The sequence below is a fragment of the Hemitrygon akajei genome, chromosome 16 (assembly GCF_048418815.1).
Source record: "Hemitrygon akajei chromosome 16, sHemAka1.3, whole genome shotgun sequence".
NCBI lineage: Eukaryota > Metazoa > Chordata > Chondrichthyes > Myliobatiformes > Dasyatidae > Hemitrygon > Hemitrygon akajei.
In genome coordinates, this window is record NC_133139.1 from 1291681 (window position 1) to 1314063 (window position 22383).

At 45.8% G+C, this 22383-nt stretch overlaps 1 protein-coding gene across 5 annotated transcripts in view; it reads right to left on the reverse strand.

Annotated features, from left to right (window-relative positions):
* The window catches only part of ncanb (neurocan b), a 416144-nt gene that overhangs the window by 39271 nt on the left and 354490 nt on the right, over positions 1 to 22383 (reverse strand). For all 5 annotated transcript variants that reach the window (XM_073068065.1, XM_073068064.1, XM_073068066.1 and 2 more), the window contains one exon: positions 1391 to 1473. In XM_073068065.1, the coding sequence (XP_072924166.1) occupies positions 1391 to 1473 (83 nt within the window). The remainder of the gene's footprint in view (positions 1 to 1390; positions 1474 to 22383) is intronic.

Consider the following 22383-nt stretch of genomic DNA (forward strand, 5'->3'; position numbering starts at 1 on the left):
ATGCTCTGCCACAGATGGTGGTTGAGGCCAAGTCCGTGGGTGTACTTAAGGTGGAAGTTGATCATTTCCTGATCAGTCAGGACATCAAAAGATATGGCGAGAAGGTAGGTGTATGGGGTTGAATGGGATCCGGAATCAGCCATGATGGAATGGCGGAGCAGACTTGATGGGCTTAATGGCCTAATTCTGCTCCTGTGTCTATGGTCTTATGGAGTTATGGACCAATTGAACTAATAACCGGGACATCTATGGAAACCAGAGCAGCTGGGGGAAATTCACATGGCCAGGGGGAGAACATACAAACTCCTTACCAGTGGTGCTGGAATTGAAATCCAAACTCCAATGCCTAAACTATAATAGTATCACACTAACCACTAAACCATCATGGCAAGCCACAGTATGCCCCCTGGTATTCGCTATTTCTGCACTGCGAAAGTCTCTGGCTGTCCACTCTGCTGTGTCTCTTATCATCTTGTACACCACAATCTAGCCACTTCTCATCCTCCTTCACTCCAAAGAGAGGAGCCTTAGCTCACTCAACCTTTCCTCAATAAGATATGTTGTTAACGGACCGATTCTAACAGGTGAACGCGGACTGATAACATTGGCAAATGCTGGCAGCCAGAGAATGGGTGAGGAATGGGCCGGTGGGTTACAGAATGGTTCAGTGGGGTACAGAATGGGCTGGTGGGTTATGGAATGGGCCAGCAGGGAACGGAATGGGCCAGCGGGTAGGAAATGGTTACGGAATGGTTCGACGGGTTACGGAATAGTTCGGCAGGTTATGGAATGGTTCAGCGGGTTACAGAATGGGCCAATGGGTTATGAAATGGTTACAGAATGGGCCGGCGGGTTACAGAATGGGTCAGTGGGTAGGAAATGGTTACGGAATGGGTCAGTGAGTAGGAAATGGTTACAGAACGGGCCAGCATGTATAAAATGGGTCGGTGGGTACTGAATGTCACACAGAGCACTCCTTCAGAGTAAAGGAAATCTGACCTTGTGTCCTGATGGAAGAAAGGGAGCGATGGTTGTTCAGGATCTTGGTCCCAGGAGAACATAGAATAATAATATTTCTATTTAATAATGTACTGAGTACAACCTCAGGGCATCTAGAATTTTCTGGATGGGACAGCCTATCCATGCAGAGCAGGATCTTACACACCACAATCAGCAGCTCATTGTGTCTGGGACTTGCTGAGGGGCAGACACAAGATGCCAGGTTCCTGCAGCCTCAAAACCACTGCCCCCGACCACCGCCTCATCATTCACCACAGCTCAGTCCAGACCTCAGGTTTCTTTGGCTGTGCTTGAACAACAAGATGGGATGAATTCTAATTTAAGTTCTTATGGCCACGAAGAATTCATGGACTACCTGATCCAAACTCACCAAAGGGGTGCCATCTGTCCACTGGAAGTCATCCTCGATAGTCCTGTCATTCAGACCGATCCAGACGTACTCCCGACTCAGCCCTATTCCCAGAACAAACAGAAGTCGAGCAACCAACATTTCAAATTCCCCAGTTCATTAGATGAATAACTTTTGCTATCATTTCTGACTTCTCTTCCCCTCTCAAGTGCTTGAATGTAGCTCAGACTGGGAGAGTGGGTCAGCATGGACTGGATGGGCTGAAAGGCATTCAATGTGGACATGAGAAATGGCAAATAGGTGCATTCCAGGCTGCATAGAATGCCGCCCCACTCACACACTGATAATCCCTTGGTTTGGAAAAGTCTCTTTGACCTGAAACATTTCCTTCTCCTTCACAGAGGCTAACTGAGCTGCAGTGCTTTCCTGATTCAATTAATTAATTTATAAATGTAGCGTGGATCCTGTCCTGGAGCATCCAGAGGAAATCCACATGCACACGGGGAGAAATGTACAAATATGCTTACAGAGGATGCCAAAACAAACTCCAAACTCTGATGACTCCATCTCACTAACCACCATACTATGATGGCGCCCCATTCTTCTTAGTTCAGATGTTGCTCTCCCTCTCTGCTTCTTGCATAGACAAGTCTTCCCTGAGTCTGTCCCCAGATGTGAGCACATTGATTCTCACCACTGGCCACATCTGGTGAATCTCTGAAGCAGTGACTCTCCTTATAGCTGCTGTTCTCCCTCAACATCGCAAAAGCAAAGGAGCTGGTTGTGGACTACAGGGAGACAGGCTAGACCCTATTGACATCAATAGATCTGGGGTACAGAGGGTGAATAGCTTTGAGTTCCTTGGCATAAACATCACCGAGAATCTCACGAGGTCTGTACATACTGACTGTGTGGTGGAAAAGGGACAACAGCGTCACTTTCACCTCAGACAGTTAAGGAAGTTTGGTATGGGCCCCTCAACTTCTAAGAACTTTCTATAGGGGCCCAATTGAGAGCATTCTGACTGGCTGTATCACTGCCTGGTATGGGAACTGTACTGCCCTCAATCATAGGACTCTGCAGAGAGTGGTGTGAACAGCCCAGCGCATCTGCAGATGTGAACTTCCCACTATTCAGGACATTTACAGCAACAGGTGTGTAAAAAGGGCCTGAAGGATCATTGGAGACCCAAGTCACCCCAACCATTTGTTGTCACAAGCGGCTGAGGAGGCCAAGTCATTGAGTGCATTTAAGGCAGAAATAGATAGGTTCTTGATTAGCCAGAGCATCAAAGGGCATGGGGAGAAGGCAAGGTAGTGGGGATGACTGATAGAATTGTATCAGACCATGATTGAATGGTGGAGCAGACTTGATGGGCTAAGTGGCCTACTTCTGCTCCCATATCTTATGGTCTTCCATCACCACTCTGTTTGTCTCTCCCCAATAACCCCACACCCTTTTGTTTGTATCTCCCCAATAACCACACCCCTCTGTTTCTCTCCCCAATAACCCCACACCCCTCTGTTTGTCTCTCCGCAATCCGTCACCCTGTTTGTCTCTCCCCAATAACTCCACACTCCCTCAGTGTTCCCATTGCCAGGGAGGAGCATCCCCAAGATGCATAACTTCAGCTCCACTATTTCCAGAGCAGGATCTTGACAGATGGAAGCCAAAGTTCTCGAGAGTTTGGATTAATCAGGTGTCTACCCAGGGCAAGTATTAACAATGGGGCCAAATGGCCCTCTCCTGCCACAGGTCCCTCACACAGCAAGTTGCAATTTTGTGTGGGAGGTGGGATAGAGGTGGAGAAGTGGTAAGGCTGGGGAGGGGCAGGTAGATGAGTGTATGAATAAAGGTGATGGTTGGGGAGGATGGATGCTGGGGCAGATGTGGTAGGAGTGGTGTGACGGGTTGGTGGATGAAGGTAGGAGTGGGTGTTGCAGTGGATGGGGTTATGGGTAGCATGGATGGCAGTTGGGGTGGGGTTGGTGGTTCGGATGATGGGTGGGTGGATGCGGAGGTGTTTGCTTGACTTGGGAAGATAAACTTCCGGAAACAATCAGCATGTCATGCCCCTTCCTTATAAACACACACCAAGTGCTGGGGAACTCATTACGTCATGTCCATCTCCGTATAAATACACACCAAGTGCTGAGGAACTCATTAGGTCATGTCTATGTCCATATAAACACGCACCAAGTGCTGGGGAACTCATTAGGTCATGTCCCCATCCATATAAACACAGACCAAGTGCTGGGGAACTCATTAGGTCATGTCCATGAGCGTATAAACACACACCAAGTGCTGAGGAACTCATTAGGTCATGTCCCCATCCGTATAAACACACACCAAGTGCTGAGGAACTCATTAGGTCATGTCCCCATCCATATAAACACACACCAAGTGCTGGGGAACTCATTAGGTCATGTCCCCATCCATATAAACACACACCAAGTGCTGGGGAACTCATTAGGTCATGTCCCCATCCGTATAAACACACACCAACTGCTGAGGAACTCATTAGGTCATGTCCCCATCCATATAAACACACACCAAGTGCTGGGGAACTCATTAGGTCATGTCCCCATCCATATAAACACACACCAAGTGCTGGGGAACTCATTAGGTCGTGTCCCCATCCGTATAAACACACACCAAGTGCTGAGGAACTCATTAGGTCATGTCCATGTCCGTATAAACACACACCAAGTGCTGGGAACTCATTAGGTCATGTCCATGTCCATATAAACACACACCAAGTGCTGAGGAACTCATTAGGTCATGTCCATGTCCATATAAACACACGCCAAGTGCTGGGAACTCATTAGGTCATGTCCATGTCCGTATAAACACACACCAAGTGCTGGGGAACTCATTAGGTCATGCCCATGTCCATATAAACACACACCAAGTGCTGGGGAACTCATTAGGTCATGCCCATGTCCATATAAACACACACCAAGTGCTGAGGAACTCATTAGGTCATGTCCATGTCCGTATAAACACACACCAAGTGCTGGGGAACTCATTAGGTCATGCCCATGTCCATATAAACACACACCAAGTGCTGAGGAACTCATTAGGTCATGTCCATGTCTATATAAACACACACGAAGTGCTGGGGAACTCATTAGGTCATGTCCATATCCATATAAACAAACACCAAGTGCTGGGGAACTCATTAGGTCATGTCCATGTCCATATAAACACACACCAAGTGCTGAGGAACTCATTAGGTCATGTCTATATCCATATAAACACACACCAAGTGCTGGCGAACTCATTAGGTCATGTCCATGTCCGTATCAACACACACCAAGTGCTGGGAACTCATTAGGTCATGTCCCCATCCGTATAAACACACACCAAGTGCTGGGAACTCATTAGGTCATGTCCCCATCCGTATAAACACACACCAAGTGCTGGGGAACTCATTAGGTCATGTCCCCGTCCGTATAAACACACACCAAGTGCTGGGGAACACATTAGGTCATGTCCATGTCCGTAAAAACACACACCAAGTGCTGAGGAACTCATTAGGTCATGTCCATGTCCATATAAACACACACCAAGTGCTGGGGAACTCATTAGGTCATGTCCATGTCCATATAAACACACACCAAGTGCTGGGGAACTCATTAGGTCATGCCCATGTCCGTATAAACACACACCAAGTGCTGGGAACTTATTAGGTCATGTCCATGTCCGTATAAACACACACCAAGTGATGAGGAACTCATTAGGTCATGTCCCCATCCGTATAAACACACACCAAGTGCTGAGGAACTCATTAGGTCATGCCCATGTCCATATAAACACACACCAAGTGCAGGAGAACTCATTAGGTCATGTCCATGTCCATATAAACACACACCAAGTGATGAGGAACTCATTAGGTCATGTCCCCATCCGTATAAACACACACCAAGTGCTGAGGAACTCATTAGATCATGTCCATGTCCATATCAACACACACCAAGTGCTGGGGAACTCATTAGGTCATGTCCCCATCCATATAAACACACACCAAGTGCTGAGGAACTCATTAGGTCATGTCCATGTCCATATAAACACACACCAAGTGCTGGGGAACTCATTAGGTCATGTCCATGTCCGTATAAACACACACCAAGTGCTGGGAACTCATTAGGTCATGTCCATGTCCATATAAACGCACACCAAGTGCTGGGGAACTCATTAGGTCATGTCCATGTCCGTATAAACACACACCAAGTGCTGGGGAACTCATTAGGTCATGTCCATGTCCGTATAAACACACACCAAGTGCTGGGGAACTCATTAGGTCATGTCCATGTCCGTATAAACACACACCAAGTGCTGGTGAACTCATTAGGTCATGTCCATGTCCGTATAAACACACACCAAGTGCTGGGGAACTCATTAGGTCATGTCCATATCCGTATAAACACACACCAAGTGCTGTGGAACTCATTAGGTCATGTCCATGTCCATATAAACACACACCAATTGCTGGGGAACTCATTAGGTCATGTCCATATAAACACACACCAAGTGCTGGGGAACTCATTAGGTCATGTCCCCATCCATATAAACACACACCAAGTGCTGGGGAACTCATTATGTCATCTCCCCATCCGTATAAACACACACCAAGTGCTGAGCAACTCATTAGGTCATGTCCATGTCCGTATAAACACACACCAAGTGCTGGGAACTCATTAGGTCATGTCCCCATCCATATAAACACACACCAAGTGCTGGTGAACTCATTAGATCAGGTCCATGTCCATATGAACACACACCAAATGCTGAGGAACTCATTAGGTATTGTCCATGTCCGTATAAACACACACCAAGTGCTGGGAACTTATTAGGTATGTCCCCATCCGTATAAACACAAACCAAGTGCTGGGAACTCATTAGGTCATGTCCATGTCAGTATAAACACACACCAAGTGCTGGAGAACTCATTAGGTCATGTCCATGTCCATATAAACACACACCAAGTGCTGAGGAACTCAATAGGTCATGTCCCCATCCGTATAAACACACACCAAGTGCTGAGGAACTCATTAGGTCATGTCCATGTCCAAATAAATACACACTAATTGCTGGGGAACTCATTAGGTCATGTCCATATAAACACACACCAAGTGCTGGGGAACTCATTAGGTCATGTCCCCATCCATATAAACACACACCAAGTGCTGGGGAACTCATTAGGTCATGTCCCAATCCATATAAACACACACCAAGTGCTGGGGAACTCATTAGGTCATGTCCCCATCCATATAAACACACACCAAGTGCTGGGGAACTCATTATGTCATGTCCCCATCCGTATAAACACACACCAAGTGCTGAGGAACTCATTAGGTCATGTCCATGTCCGTATAAACACACACCAAGTGCTGGGAACTCATTAGGTCATGTCCATGTCCATATAAACGCACACCAAGTGCTGGGGAACTCATTAGGTCATGTCCATGTCCGTATAAACACACACCAAGTGCTGGGGAACTCATTAGGTCATGTCCATGTCCGTATAAACACACACCAAGTGCTGGGGAACTCATTAGGTCATGTCCATGTCCGTATAAACACACACCAAGTGCTGGTGAACTCATTAGGTCATGTCCATGTCCGTATAAACACACACCAAGTGCTGGGGAACTTTTTAGGTCATGTCCATGTCCATATAAACACACACCAAGTGCTGGGGAACTCATTAGGTCATGTCCATGTCCATATAAACACACACCAAGTTCTGGGGAACTCATTAGGTCATGTCCATGTCCGTATAAACACACACCAAGTGCTGGGAACTCATTAGGTCATGTCCCCATCCGTATAAACACAAACCAAGTGCTGGGGAACTCCTTAGGTCATGTCCATGTCGATATAAACACACACCAAGTGCTGGGGAACTCATTATGTCATGTCCATGTCCATATAAACACACACCAAGTGCTGGGGAACTCATTAGGTTATGTCCATGTCGGTATAAACACACACCAAGTGCTGGGAACTCATTAGGTCATGTCCATGTCCATATAAACACACACCAAGTGCTGGGGAACTCATTAGGTCATGTCCATGTCCGTATAAACACACAGCAAGTGCTGGGGAACTCATTAGGTCATGTCCATGTCCGTATAAACACACACCAAGTGCTGGGGAACTCATTAGGTCATGTCCATATCCGTATAAACACACACCAAGTGCTGGGGAACTCACTAGGTCATGTCCATGTCCATATAAACTCACACCAAGTTCTGGGGAACTCATTAGGTCATGTCCATGTCCGTATAAACACACACCAAGTGCTGGGAACTCATTAGGTCATGTCCCCATCTGTATAAACACAAACCAAGTGCTGGGAACTCATTAGGTCATGTCCATGTCCGTATAAACACACACCAAGTGCTGGAGAACTCATTAGGTCATGTCCATGTCCATATAAACACACACCAAGTGCTGTGGAACTCAATAGGTCATGTCCCCATCCGTATAAACACACACCAAGTGCTGAGGAAATCATTAGGTCATGTCCATGTCCATATAAACACACACCAATTGCTGGGGAACTCATTAGGTCATGTCCATATAAACACACACCAAATGCTGGGGAACTCATTAGGTCATGTCCCCATCCATACAAACACACACCAAGTGCTGGGGAACTCATTAGGTCATGTCCATGTCTGTATAAACACACACCAAGTGCTGGAGAACTCATTAGGTCATGTCCATGTCCGTATAAACACACACCAAGTGCTGGGAACTCATTAGGTCATGTCCATGTCCATATAAACACACACCAAGTGCTGGGGAACTCATTAGGTCATGTCCATATAAACACACACCAAGTGCTGGGGAACTCATTAGGTCATGTCCCCATCCATACAAACACACACCACGTGCTGGGGAACTCATTAGGTCATGTCCCCATCCGTATAAACACACACCAAGTGCTGAGGAACTCATTAGGTCATGTCCCCATCCATATAAACACACACCAAGTGCTAGGGAACTCATTAGGTCATGTCCCCATCCATATAAACACACACCAAGTGCTGGGGAACTCATTATGTCATCTCCCCATCCGTATAAACACACACCAAGTGCTGGGAACTCATTAGGTCATGTCCATGTCCATATAAACGCACACCAAGTGCTGGGGAACTCATTAGGTCATGTCCATGTCCGTATAAACACACACCAAGTGCTGGGGAACTCATTAGGTCATGTCCATGTCCGTATAAACACACACCAAGTGCTGGGGAACTCATTAGGTCATGTCCATGTCCGTATAAACACACACCAAGTGCTGGTGAACTCATTAGGTCATGTCCATGTCCGTATAAACACACACCAAGTGCTGGGGAACTTTTTAGGTCATGTCCATGTCCATATAAACACACACCAAGTGCTGGGGAACTCATTAGGTCATGTCCATGTCCATATAAACACACACCAAGTTCTGGGGAACTCATTAGGTCATGTCCATGTCCGTATAAACACACACCAAGTGCTGGGAACTCATTAGGTCATGTCCCCATCCGTATAAACACAAACCAAGTGCTGGGGAACTCCTTAGGTCATGTCCATGTCGATATAAACACACACCAAGTGCTGGGGAACTCATTATGTCATGTCCATGTCCATATAAACACACACCAAGTGCTGGGGAACTCATTAGGTTATGTCCATGTCGGTATAAACACACACCAAGTGCTGGGGAACTCATTAGGTCATGTCCATGTCCGTATAAACACACAGCAAGTGCTGGGGAACTCATTAGGTCATGTCCATGTCCATATAAACACACACCAAGTGCTGGGGAACTCATTAGGTCATGTCCATATCCGTATAAACACACACCAAGTGCTGGGGAACTCACTAGGTCATGTCCATGTCCATATAAACACACACCAAGTTCTGGGGAACTCATTAGGTCATGTCCATGTCCGTATAAACACACACCAAGTGCTGGGAACTCATTAGGTCATGTCCCCATCTGTATAAACACAAACCAAGTGCTGGGAACTCATTAGGTCATGTCCATGTCCGTATAAACACACACCAAGTGCTGGAGAACTCATTAGGTCATGTCCATGTCCATATAAACACACACCAAGTGCTGTGGAACTCAATAGGTCATGTCCCCATCCGTATAAACACACACCAAGTGCTGAGGAAATCATTAGGTCATGTCCATGTCCATATAAACACACACCAATTGCTGGGGAACTCATTAGGTCATGTCCATATAAACACACACCAAATGCTGGGGAACTCATTAGGTCATGTCCCCATCCATACAAACACACACCAAGTGCTGGGGAACTCATTAGGTCATGTCCATGTCTGTATAAACACACACCAAGTGCTGGAGAACTCATTAGGTCATGTCCATGTCCGTATAAACACACACCAAGTGCTGGGAACTCATTAGGTCATGTCCATGTCCATATAAACACACACCAAGTGCTGGGGAACTCATTAGGTCATGTCCATGTCCGTATAAACACACAGCAAGTGCTGGGGAACTCATTAGGTCATGTCCATGTCCGTATAAACACACACCAAGTGCTGGGGAACTCATTAGGTCATGTCCATATCCGTATAAACACACACCAAGTGCTGGGGAACTCACTAGGTCATGTCCATGTCAATATAAACACACACCAAGTGCTGGGGAACTCATTAGGTCATGTCCATGTCCATATAAACACACACCAAGTTCTGGGGAACTCATTAGGTCATGTCCATGTCCGGATAAACACACACCAAGTGCTGGGAACTCATTAGGTCATGTCCCCATCTGTATAAACACAAACCAAGTGCTGGGAACTCATTAGGTCATGTCCATGTCCGTATAAACACACACCAAGTGCTGGAGAACTCATTAGGTCATGTCCATGTCCATATAAACACACACCAAGTGCTGTGGAACTCAATAGGTCATGTCCCCATCCGTATAAACACACACCAAGTGCTGAGGAAATCATTAGGTCATGTCCATGTCCATATAAACACACACCAATTGCTGGGGAACTCATTAGGTCATGTCCATATAAACACACACCAAGTGCTGGGGAACTCATTAGGTCATGTCCCCATCCATACAAACACACACCACGTGCTGGGGAACTCATTAGGTCATGTCCCCATCCGTATAAACACACACCAAGTGCTGAGGAACTCATTAGGTCATGTCCCCATCCATATAAACACACACCAAGTGCTAGGGAACTCATTAGGTCATGTCCCCATCCATATAAACACACACCAAGTGCTGGGGAACTCATTATGTCATCTCCCCATCCGTATAAACACACACCAAGTGCTGAGCAACTCATTAGGTCATGTCCATGTCCGTATAAACACACACCAAGTGCTGGGAACTCATTAGGTCATGTCCCCATCCATATAAACACACAGCAAGTGCTGGGGAACTCATTAGGTCATGTCCATGTCCGTATAAACACACACCAAGTGCTGGGGAACTCATTAGGTCATGTCCATATCCGTATAAACACACACCAAGTGCTGGGGAACTCACTAGGTCATGTCCATGTCCATATAAACACACACCAAGTTCTGGGGAACTCATTAGGTCATGTCCATGTCCGTATAAACACACACCAAGTGCTGGGAACTCATTAGGTCATGTCCCCATCTGTATAAACACAAACCAAGTGCTGGGAACTCATTAGGTCATGTCCATGTCCGTATAAACACACACCAAATGCTGGAGAACTCATTAGGTCATGTCCATGTCCATATAAACACACACCAAGTGCTGTGGAACTCAATAGGTCATGTCCCCATCCGTATAAACACACACCAAGTGCTGAGGAAATCATTAGGTCATGTCCATGTCCATATAAACACACACCAATTGCTGGGGAACTCATTAGGTCATGTCCATATAAACACACACCAAGTGCTGGGGAACTCATTAGGTCATGTCCCCATCCATACAAACACACACCAAGTGCTGGGAACTCATTAGGTCATGTCCATGTCTGTATAAACACACACCAAGTGCTGGAGAACTCATTAGGTCATGTCCATGTCCGTATAAACACACACCAAGTGCTGGGAACTCATTAGGTCATGTCCATGTCCATATAAACACACACCAAGTGCTGGGAACTCATTAGGTCATGTCCATGTCCATATAAACACACACCAAGTGCTGGGGAACTCATTAGGTCATGTCCATGTCCGTATAAACACACAGCAAGTGCTGGGGAACTCATTAGGTCATGTCCATGTCCGTATAAACACACACCAAGTGCTGGGGAACTCATTAGGTCATGTCCATATCCGTATAAACACACACCAAGTGCTGGGGAACTCACTAGGTCATGTCCATGTCCATATAAACACACACCAAGTGCTGGGGAACTCATTAGGTCATGTCCATGTCCATATAAACACACACCAAGTTCTGGGGAACTCATTAGGTCATGTCCATGTCCGGATAAACACACACCAAGTGCTGGGAACTCATTAGGTCATGTCCCCATCTGTATAAACACAAACCAAGTGCTGGGAACTCATTAGGTCATGTCCATGTCCGTATAAACACACACCAAGTGCTGGAGAACTCATTAGGTCATGTCCATGTCCATATAAACACACACCAAGTGCTGTGGAACTCAATAGGTCATGTCCCCATCCGTATAAACACACACCAAGTGCTGAGGAAATCATTAGGTCATGTCCATGTCCATATAAACACACACCAAGTGCTGGGGAACTCATTAGGTCATGTCCCCATCCATACAAACACACACCACGTGCTGGGGAACTCATTAGGTCATGTCCCCATCCGTATAAACACACACCAAGTGCTGAGGAACTCATTAGGTCATGTCCCCATCCATATAAACACACACCAAGTGCTAGGGAACTCATTAGGTCATGTCCCCATCCATATAAACACACACCAAGTGCTGGGGAACTCATTATGTCATCTCCCCATCCGTATAAACACACACCAAGTGCTGAGCAACTCATTAGGTCATGTCCATGTCCGTATAAACACACACCAAGTGCTGGGAACTCATTAGGTCATGTCCCCATCCATATAAACACACAGCAAGTGCTGGGGAACTCATTAGGTCATGTCCATGTCCGTATAAACACACACCAAGTGCTGGGGAACTCATTAGGTCATGTCCATATCCGTATAAACACACACCAAGTGCTGGGGAACTCACTAGGTCATGTCCATGTCCATATAAACACACACCAAGTTCTGGGGAACTCATTAGGTCATGTCCATGTCCGTATAAACACACACCAAGTGCTGGGAACTCATTAGGTCATGTCCCCATCTGTATAAACACAAACCAAGTGCTGGGAACTCATTAGGTCATGTCCATGTCCGTATAAACACACACCAAATGCTGGAGAACTCATTAGGTCATGTCCATGTCCATATAAACACACACCAAGTGCTGTGGAACTCAATAGGTCATGTCCCCATCCGTATAAACACACACCAAGTGCTGAGGAAATCATTAGGTCATGTCCATGTCCATATAAACACACACCAATTGCTGGGGAACTCATTAGGTCATGTCCATATAAACACACACCAAGTGCTGGGGAACTCATTAGGTCATGTCCCCATCCATACAAACACACACCAAGTGCTGGGGAACTCATTAGGTCATGTCCATGTCTGTATAAACACACACCAAGTGCTGGAGAACTCATTAGGTCATGTCCATGTCCGTATAAACACACACCAAGTGCTGGGAACTCATTAGGTCATGTCCATGTCCATATAAACACACACCAAGTGCTGGGGAACTCATTAGGTCATGTCCATGTCCGTATAAACACACAGCAAGTGCTGGGGAACTCATTAGGTCATGTCCATGTCCGTATAAACACACACCAAGTGCTGGGGAACTCATTAGGTCATGTCCATATCCGTATAAACACACACCAAGTGCTGTGGAACTCATTAGGTCATGTCCATGTCCATATAAACACACACCAATTGCCTGGGAACTCATTAGGTCATGTCCATATAAACACACACCAAGTGCTGGGGAACTCATTAGGTCATGTCCCCATCCATATAAACACACACCAAGTGCTGGGGAACTCATTATGTCATCTCCCCATCCGTATAAACACACACCAAGTGCTGAGCAACTCATTAGGTCATGTCCATGTCCGTATAAACACACACCAAGTGCTGGGAACTCATTAGGTCATGTCCCCATCCATATAAACACACACCAAGTGCTGGTGAACTCATTAGATCAGGTCCATGTCCATATGAACACACACCAAGTGCTGAGGAACTCATTAGGTATTGTCCATGTCCGTATAAACACACACCAAGTGCTGGGAACTTATTAGGTATGTCCCCATCCGTATAAACACAAACCAAGTGCTGGGAACTCATTAGGTCATGTCCATGTCAGTATAAACACACACCAAGTGCTGGAGAACTCATTAGGTCATGTCCATGTCCATATAAACACACACCAAGTGCTGAGGAACTCAATAGGTCATGTCCCCATCCGTATAAACACACACCAAGTGCTGAGGAACTCATTAGGTCATGTCCATGTCCAAATAAATACACACTAATTGCTGGGGAACTCATTAGGTCATGTCCATATAAACACACACCAAGTGCTGGGGAACTCATTAGGTCATGTCCCCATCCATATAAACACACACCAAGTGCTGGGGAACTCATTAGGTCATGTCCCAATCCATATAAACACACACCAAGTGCTGGGGAACTCATTAGGTCATGTCCCCATCCATATAAACACACACCAAGTGCTGGGGAACTCATTATGTCATGTCCCCATCCGTATAAACACACACCAAGTGCTGAGGAACTCATTAGGTCATGTCCATGTCCGTATAAACACACACCAAGTGCTGGGAACTCATTAGGTCATGTCCATGTCCATATAAACGCACACCAAGTGCTGGGGAACTCATTAGGTCATGTCCATGTCCGTATAAACACACACCAAGTGCTGGGGAACTCATTAGGTCATGTCCATGTCCGTATAAACACACACCAAGTGCTGGGGAACTCATTAGGTCATGTCCATGTCCGTATAAACACACACCAAGTGCTGGTGAACTCATTAGGTCATGTCCATGTCCGTATAAACACACACCAAGTGCTGGGGAACTTTTTAGGTCATGTCCATGTCCATATAAACACACACCAAGTGCTGGGGAACTCATTAGGTCATGTCCATGTCCATATAAACACACACCAAGTTCTGGGGAACTCATTAGGTCATGTCCATGTCCGTATAAACACACACCAAGTGCTGGGAACTCATTAGGTCATGTCCCCATCCGTATAAACACAAACCAAGTGCTGGGGAACTCCTTAGGTCATGTCCATGTCGATATAAACACACACCAAGTGCTGGGGAACTCATTATGTCATGTCCATGTCCATATAAACACACACCAAGTGCTGGGGAACTCATTAGGTTATGTCCATGTCGGTATAAACACACACCAAGTGCTGGGAACTCATTAGGTCATGTCCATGTCCATATAAACACACACCAAGTGCTGGGGAACTCATTAGGTCATGTCCATGTCCGTATAAACACACAGCAAGTGCTGGGGAACTCATTAGGTCATGTCCATGTCCGTATAAACACACACCAAGTGCTGGGGAACTCATTAGGTCATGTCCATATCCGTATAAACACACACCAAGTGCTGGGGAACTCACTAGGTCATGTCCATGTCCATATAAACACACACCAAGTTCTGGGGAACTCATTAGGTCATGTCCATGTCCGTATAAACACACACCAAGTGCTGGGAACTCATTAGGTCATGTCCCCATCTGTATAAACACAAACCAAGTGCTGGGAACTCATTAGGTCATGTCCATGTCCGTATAAACACACACCAAGTGCTGGAGAACTCATTAGGTCATGTCCATGTCCATATAAACACACACCAAGTGCTGTGGAACTCAATAGGTCATGTCCCCATCCGTATAAACACACACCAAGTGCTGAGGAAATCATTAGGTCATGTCCATGTCCATATAAACACACACCAATTGCTGGGGAACTCATTAGGTCATGTCCATATAAACACACACCAAATGCTGGGGAACTCATTAGGTCATGTCCCCATCCATACAAACACACACCAAGTGCTGGGGAACTCATTAGGTCATGTCCATGTCTGTATAAACACACACCAAGTGCTGGAGAACTCATTAGGTCATGTCCATGTCCGTATAAACACACACCAAGTGCTGGGAACTCATTAGGTCATGTCCATGTCCATATAAACACACACCAAGTGCTGGGGAACTCATTAGGTCATGTCCATGTCCGTATAAACACACAGCAAGTGCTGGGGAACTCATTAGGTCATGTCCATGTCCGTATAAACACACACCAAGTGCTGGGGAACTCATTAGGTCATGTCCATATCCGTATAAACACACACCAAGTGCTGGGGAACTCACTAGGTCATGTCCATGTCCATATAAACACACACCAAGTGCTGGGGAACTCATTAGGTCATGTCCATGTCCATATAAACACACACCAAGTTCTGGGGAACTCATTAGGTCATGTCCATGTCCGGATAAACACACACCAAGTGCTGGGAACTCATTAGGTCATGTCCCCATCTGTATAAACACAAACCAAGTGCTGGGAACTCATTAGGTCATGTCCATGTCCGTATAAACACACACCAAGTGCTGGAGAACTCATTAGGTCATGTCCATGTCCATATAAACACACACCAAGTGCTGTGGAACTCAATAGGTCATGTCCCCATCCGTATAAACACACACCAAGTGCTGAGGAAATCATTAGGTCATGTCCATGTCCATATAAACACACACCAATTGCTGGGGAACTCATTAGGTCATGTCCATATAAACACACACCAAGTGCTGGGGAACTCATTAGGTCATGTCCCCATCCATACAAACACACACCACGTGCTGGGGAACTCATTAGGTCATGTCCCCATCCGTATAAACACACACCAAGTGCTGAGGAACTCATTAGGTCATGTCCCCATCCATATAAACACACACCAAGTGCTAGGGAACTCATTAGGTCATGTCCCCATCCATATAAACACACACCAAGTGCTGGGGAACTCATTATGTCATCTCCCCATCCGTATAAACACACACCAAGTGCTGAGCAACTCATTAGGTCATGTCCATGTCCGTATAAACACACACCAAGTGCTGGGAACTCATTAGGTCATGTCCCCATCCATATAAACACACACCAAGTGCTGGTGAACTCATTAGGTCATGTCCATGTCCATATGAACACACACCAAGTGCTGAGGAACTCATTAGGTATTGTCCATGTCCGTATAAACACACACCAAGTGCTGGGAACTTATTAGGTATGTCCCCATCCGTATAAACACAAACCAAGTGCTGGGAACTCATTAGGTCATGTCCATGTCAGTATAAACACACACCAAGTGCTGGAGAACTCATTAGGTCATGTCCATGTCCATATAAACACACACCAAGTGCTGAGGAACTCAATAGGTCATGTCCCCATCCGTATAAACACACACCAAGTGCTGAGGAACTCATTAGGTCATGTCCATGTCCAAATAAATACACACCAATTGCTGGGGAACTCATTAGGTCATGTCCATATAAACACACACCAAGTGCTGGGGAACTCATTAGGTCATGTCCCCATCCATATAAATACACACCAAGTGCTGGGGAACTCATTAGGTCATGTCCCAATCCATATAAACACACACCAAGTGCTGGGGAACTCATTAGGTCATGTCCCAATCCATATAAACACACACCAAGTGCTGGGGAACTCATTATGTCATGTCCCCATCCGTATAAACACACACCAAGTGCTGAGGAACTCATTAGGTCATGTCCATGTCCATATAAACGCACACCAAGTGCTGGGGAACTCATTAGGTCATGTCCATGTCCGTATAAACACACACCAAGTGCTGGGGAACTCATTAGGTCATGTCCATGTCCGTATAAACACACACCAAGTGCTGGGGAACTCATTAGGTCATGTCCATGTCCGTATAAACACACACCAAGTGCTGGTGAACTCATTAGGTCATGTCCATGTCCGTATAAACACACACCAAGTGCTGGGGAACTTTTTAGGTCATGTCCATGTCCATATAAACACACACCAAGTGCTGGGGAACTCATTAGGTCATGTCCATGTCCATATAAACACACACCAAGTTCTGGGGAACTCATTAGGTCATGTCCATGTCCGTATAAACACACACCAAGTGCTGGGAACTCATTAGGTCATGTCCCCATCCGTATAAACACAAACCAAGTGCTGGGAACTCATTAGGACATGTCCATGTCCGTATAAACACACACCAAGTGCTGGAGAACTCATTAGCTCATGTCCATGTCCATATAAACACAAACCAAGTTCTGAGGAACTCATTAGGTCATGTCCATGTCCATATAAACACACACCAATTGCTGGGGAACTCATTAGGTCATGCCCATATAAACACACACCAAGTGCTGGGGAACTCATTAGGTCATGTCCCCATCCATATAAACACACACCAAGTGCTGGGGAACTCATTAGGTAATGTCCATGTCCATATAAACACACACCAAGTGCTGGGGAACTCATTAGGTCATGTCCATGTCCATATAAACACACACCAAGTGCTGGGGAACTCATTAGGTCATGTCCATGTCCATATAAACACACACCAAGTTCTGGGGAACTCATTAGGTCATGTCCATGTCCGTATAAACACACACCAAGTGCTGGGAACTCATTAGGTCATGTCCATGTCCATATAAACACACACCAAGTGCTGGGGAACTCATTAGGTCATGTCCATGTCCATATAAACACACACCAAGTGCTGGGAACTCATTAGGTCATGTCCATGTCCGTATAAACACACGCCAAGTGCTGGGAAACTCATTAGGTCATGCCCATGTCCATATAAAAACACACCAAGTGCTGTGGAACTCATTAGGTCATGTCCCCATCCGTATAAACACACACCAAGTGCTGAGGAACTCATTAGGTCATGTCCATGTCTATATAAACACACAACAAGTGCTGGGGAACTCATTAGGTCATGTCCCCATCCGTATAAACACACAACAAGTGCTGAGGAACTCATTAGGTCATGTCCATATCCATATAAACACACACCAAGTGCTGGGGAACTCATTAGGTCATGTCCATATAAACACACACCAAGTGCTGGGGAACTCATTAGGTCATGTCCCCATCCATACAAACACACACCAAGTGCTGGGAACTCATTAGGTCATGTCCATGTCTGTATAAACACACACCAAGTGCTGGAGAACTCATTAGGTCATGTCCATGTCCGTATAAACACACACCAAGTGCTGGGAACTCATTAGGTCATGTCCATGTCCATATAAACACACACCAAGTGCTGGGAACTCATTAGGTCATGTCCATGTCCATATAAACACACACCAAGTGCTGGGGAACTCATTAGGTCATGTCCATGTCCGTATAAACACACAGCAAGTGCTGGGGAACTCATTAGGTCATGTCCATGTCCGTATAAACACACACCAAGTGCTGGGGAACTCATTAGGTCATGTCCATATCCGTATAAACACACACCAAGTGCTGGGGAACTCACTAGGTCATGTCCATGTCCATATAAACACACACCAAGTGCTGGGGAACTCATTAGGTCATGTCCATGTCCATATAAACACACACCAAGTTCTGGGGAACTCGTTAGGTCATGTCCATGTCCGGATAAACACACACCAAGTGCTGGGAACTCATTAGGTCATGTCCCCATCTGTATAAACACAAACCAAGTGCTGGGAACTCATTAGGTCATGTCCATGTCCGTATAAACACACACCAAGTGCTGGAGAACTCATTAGGTCATGTCCATGTCCATATAAACACACACCAAGTGCTGTGGAACTCAATAGGTCATGTCCCCATCCGTATAAACACACACCAAGTGCTGAGGAAATCATTAGGTCATGTCCATGTCCATATAAACACACACCAAGTGCTGGGGAACTCATTAGGTCATGTCCCCATCCATACAAACACACACCACGTGCTGGGGAACTCATTAGGTCATGTCCCCATCCGTATAAACACACACCAAGTGCTGAGGAACTCATTAGGTCATGTCCCCATCCATATAAACACACACCAAGTGCTAGGGAACTCATTAGGTCATGTCCCCATCCATATAAACACACACCAAGTGCTGGGGAACTCATTATGTCATCTCCCCATCCGTATAAACACACACCAAGTGCTGAGCAACTCATTAGGTCATGTCCATGTCCGTATAAACACACACCAAGTGCTGGGAACTCATTAGGTCATGTCCCCATCCATATAAACACACAGCAAGTGCTGGGGAACTCATTAGGTCATGTCCATGTCCGTATAAACACACACCAAGTGCTGGGGAACTCATTAGGTCATGTCCATATCCGTATAAACACACACCAAGTGCTGGGGAACTCACTAGGTCATGTCCATGTCCATATAAACACACACCAAGTTCTGGGGAACTCATTAGGTCACGTCCATGTCCGTATAAACACACACCAAGTGCTGGGAACTCATTAGGTCATGTCCCCATCTGTATAAACACAAACCAAGTGCTGGGAACTCATTAGGTCATGTCCATGTCCGTATAAACACACACCAAATGCTGGAGAACTCATTAGGTCATGTCCATGTCCATATAAACACACACCAAGTGCTGTGGAACTCAATAGGTCATGTCCCCATCCGTATAAACACACACCAAGTGCTGAGGAAATCATTAGGTCATGTCCATGTCCATATAAACACACACCAATTGCTGGGGAACTCATTAGGTCATGTCCATATAAACACACACCAAGTGCTGGGGAACTCATTAGGTCATGTCCCCATCCATACAAACACACACCAAGTGCTGGGGAACTCATTAGGTCATGTCCATGTCTGTATAAACACACACCAAGTGCTGGAGAACTCATTAGGTCATGTCCATGTCCGTATAAACACACACCAAGTGCTGGGAACTCATTAGGTCATGTCCATGTCCATATAAACACACACCAAGTGCTGGGGAACTCATTAGGTCATGTCCATGTCCGTATAAACACACAGCAAGTGCTGGGGAACTCATTAGGTCATGTCCATGTCCGTATAAACACACACCAAGTGCTGGGGAACTCATTAGGTCATGTCCATATCCGTATAAACACACACCAAGTGCTGTGGAACTCATTAGGTCATGTCCATGTCCATATAAACACACACCAATTGCTGGGGAACTCATTAGGTCATGTCCATATAAACACACACCAAGTGCTGGGGAACTCATTAGGTCATGTCCCCATCCATATAAACACACACCAAGTGCTGGGGAACTCATTATGTCATCTCCCCATCCGTATAAACACACACCAAGTGCTGAGCAACTCATTAGGTCATGTCCATGTCCGTATAAACACACACCAAGTGCTGGGAACTCATTAGGTCATGTCCCCATCCATATAAACACACACCAAGTGCTGGTGAACTCATTAGATCAGGTCCATGTCCATATGAACACACACCAAGTGCTGAGGAACTCATTAGGTATTGTCCATGTCCGTATAAACACACACCAAGTGCTGGGAACTTATTAGGTATGTCCCCATCCGTATAAACACAAACCAAGTGCTGGGAACTCATTAGGTCATGTCCATGTCAGTATAAACACACACCAAGTGCTGGAGAACTCATTAGGTCATGTCCATGTCCATATAAACACACACCAAGTGCTGAGGAACTCAATAGGTCATGTCCCCATCCGTATAAACACACACCAAGTGCTGAGGAACTCATTAGGTCATGTCCATGTCCAAATAAATACACACTAATTGCTGGGGAACTCATTAGGTCATGTCCATATAAACACACACCAAGTGCTGGGGAACTCATTAGGTCATGTCCCCATCCATATAAACACACACCAAGTGCTGGGGAACTCATTAGGTCATGTCCCAATCCATATAAACACACACCAAGTGCTGGGGAACTCATTAGGTCATGTCCCCATCCATATAAACACACACCAAGTGCTGGGGAACTCATTATGTCATGTCCCCATCCGTATAAACACACACCAAGTGCTGAGGAACTCATTAGGTCATGGCCATGTCCGTATAAACACACACCAAGTGCTGGGAACTCATTAGGTCATGTCCATGTCCATATAAACGCACACCAAGTGCTGGGGAACTCATTAGGTCATGTCCATGTCCGTATAAACACACACCAAGTGCTGGGGAACTCATTAGGTCATGTCCATGTCCGTATAAACACACACCAAGTGCTGGGGAACTCATTAGGTCATGTCCATGTCCGTATAAACACACACCAAGTGCTGGTGAACTCATTAGGTCATGTCCATGTCCGTATAAACACACACCAAGTGCTGGGGAACTTTTTAGGTCATGTCCATGTCCATATAAACACACACCAAGTGCTGGGGAACTCATTAGGTCATGTCCATGTCCATATAAACACACACCAAGTTCTGGGGAACTCATTAGGTCATGTCCATGTCCGTATAAACACACACCAAGTGCTGGGAACTCATTAGGTCATGTCCCCATCCGTATAAACACAAACCAAGTGCTGGGGAACTCCTTAGGTCATGTCCATGTCGATATAAACACACACCAAGTGCTGGGGAACTCATTATGTCATGTCCATGTCCATATAAACACACACCAAGTGCTGGGGAACTCATTAGGTTATGTCCATGTCGGTATAAACACACACCAAGTGCTGGGAACTCATTAGGTCATGTCCATGTCCATATAAACACACACCAAGTGCTGGGGAACTCATTAGGTCATGTCCATGTCCGTATAAACACACAGCAAGTGCTGGGGAACTCATTAGGTCATGTCCATGTCCGTATAAACACACACCAAGTGCTGGGGAACTCATTAGGTC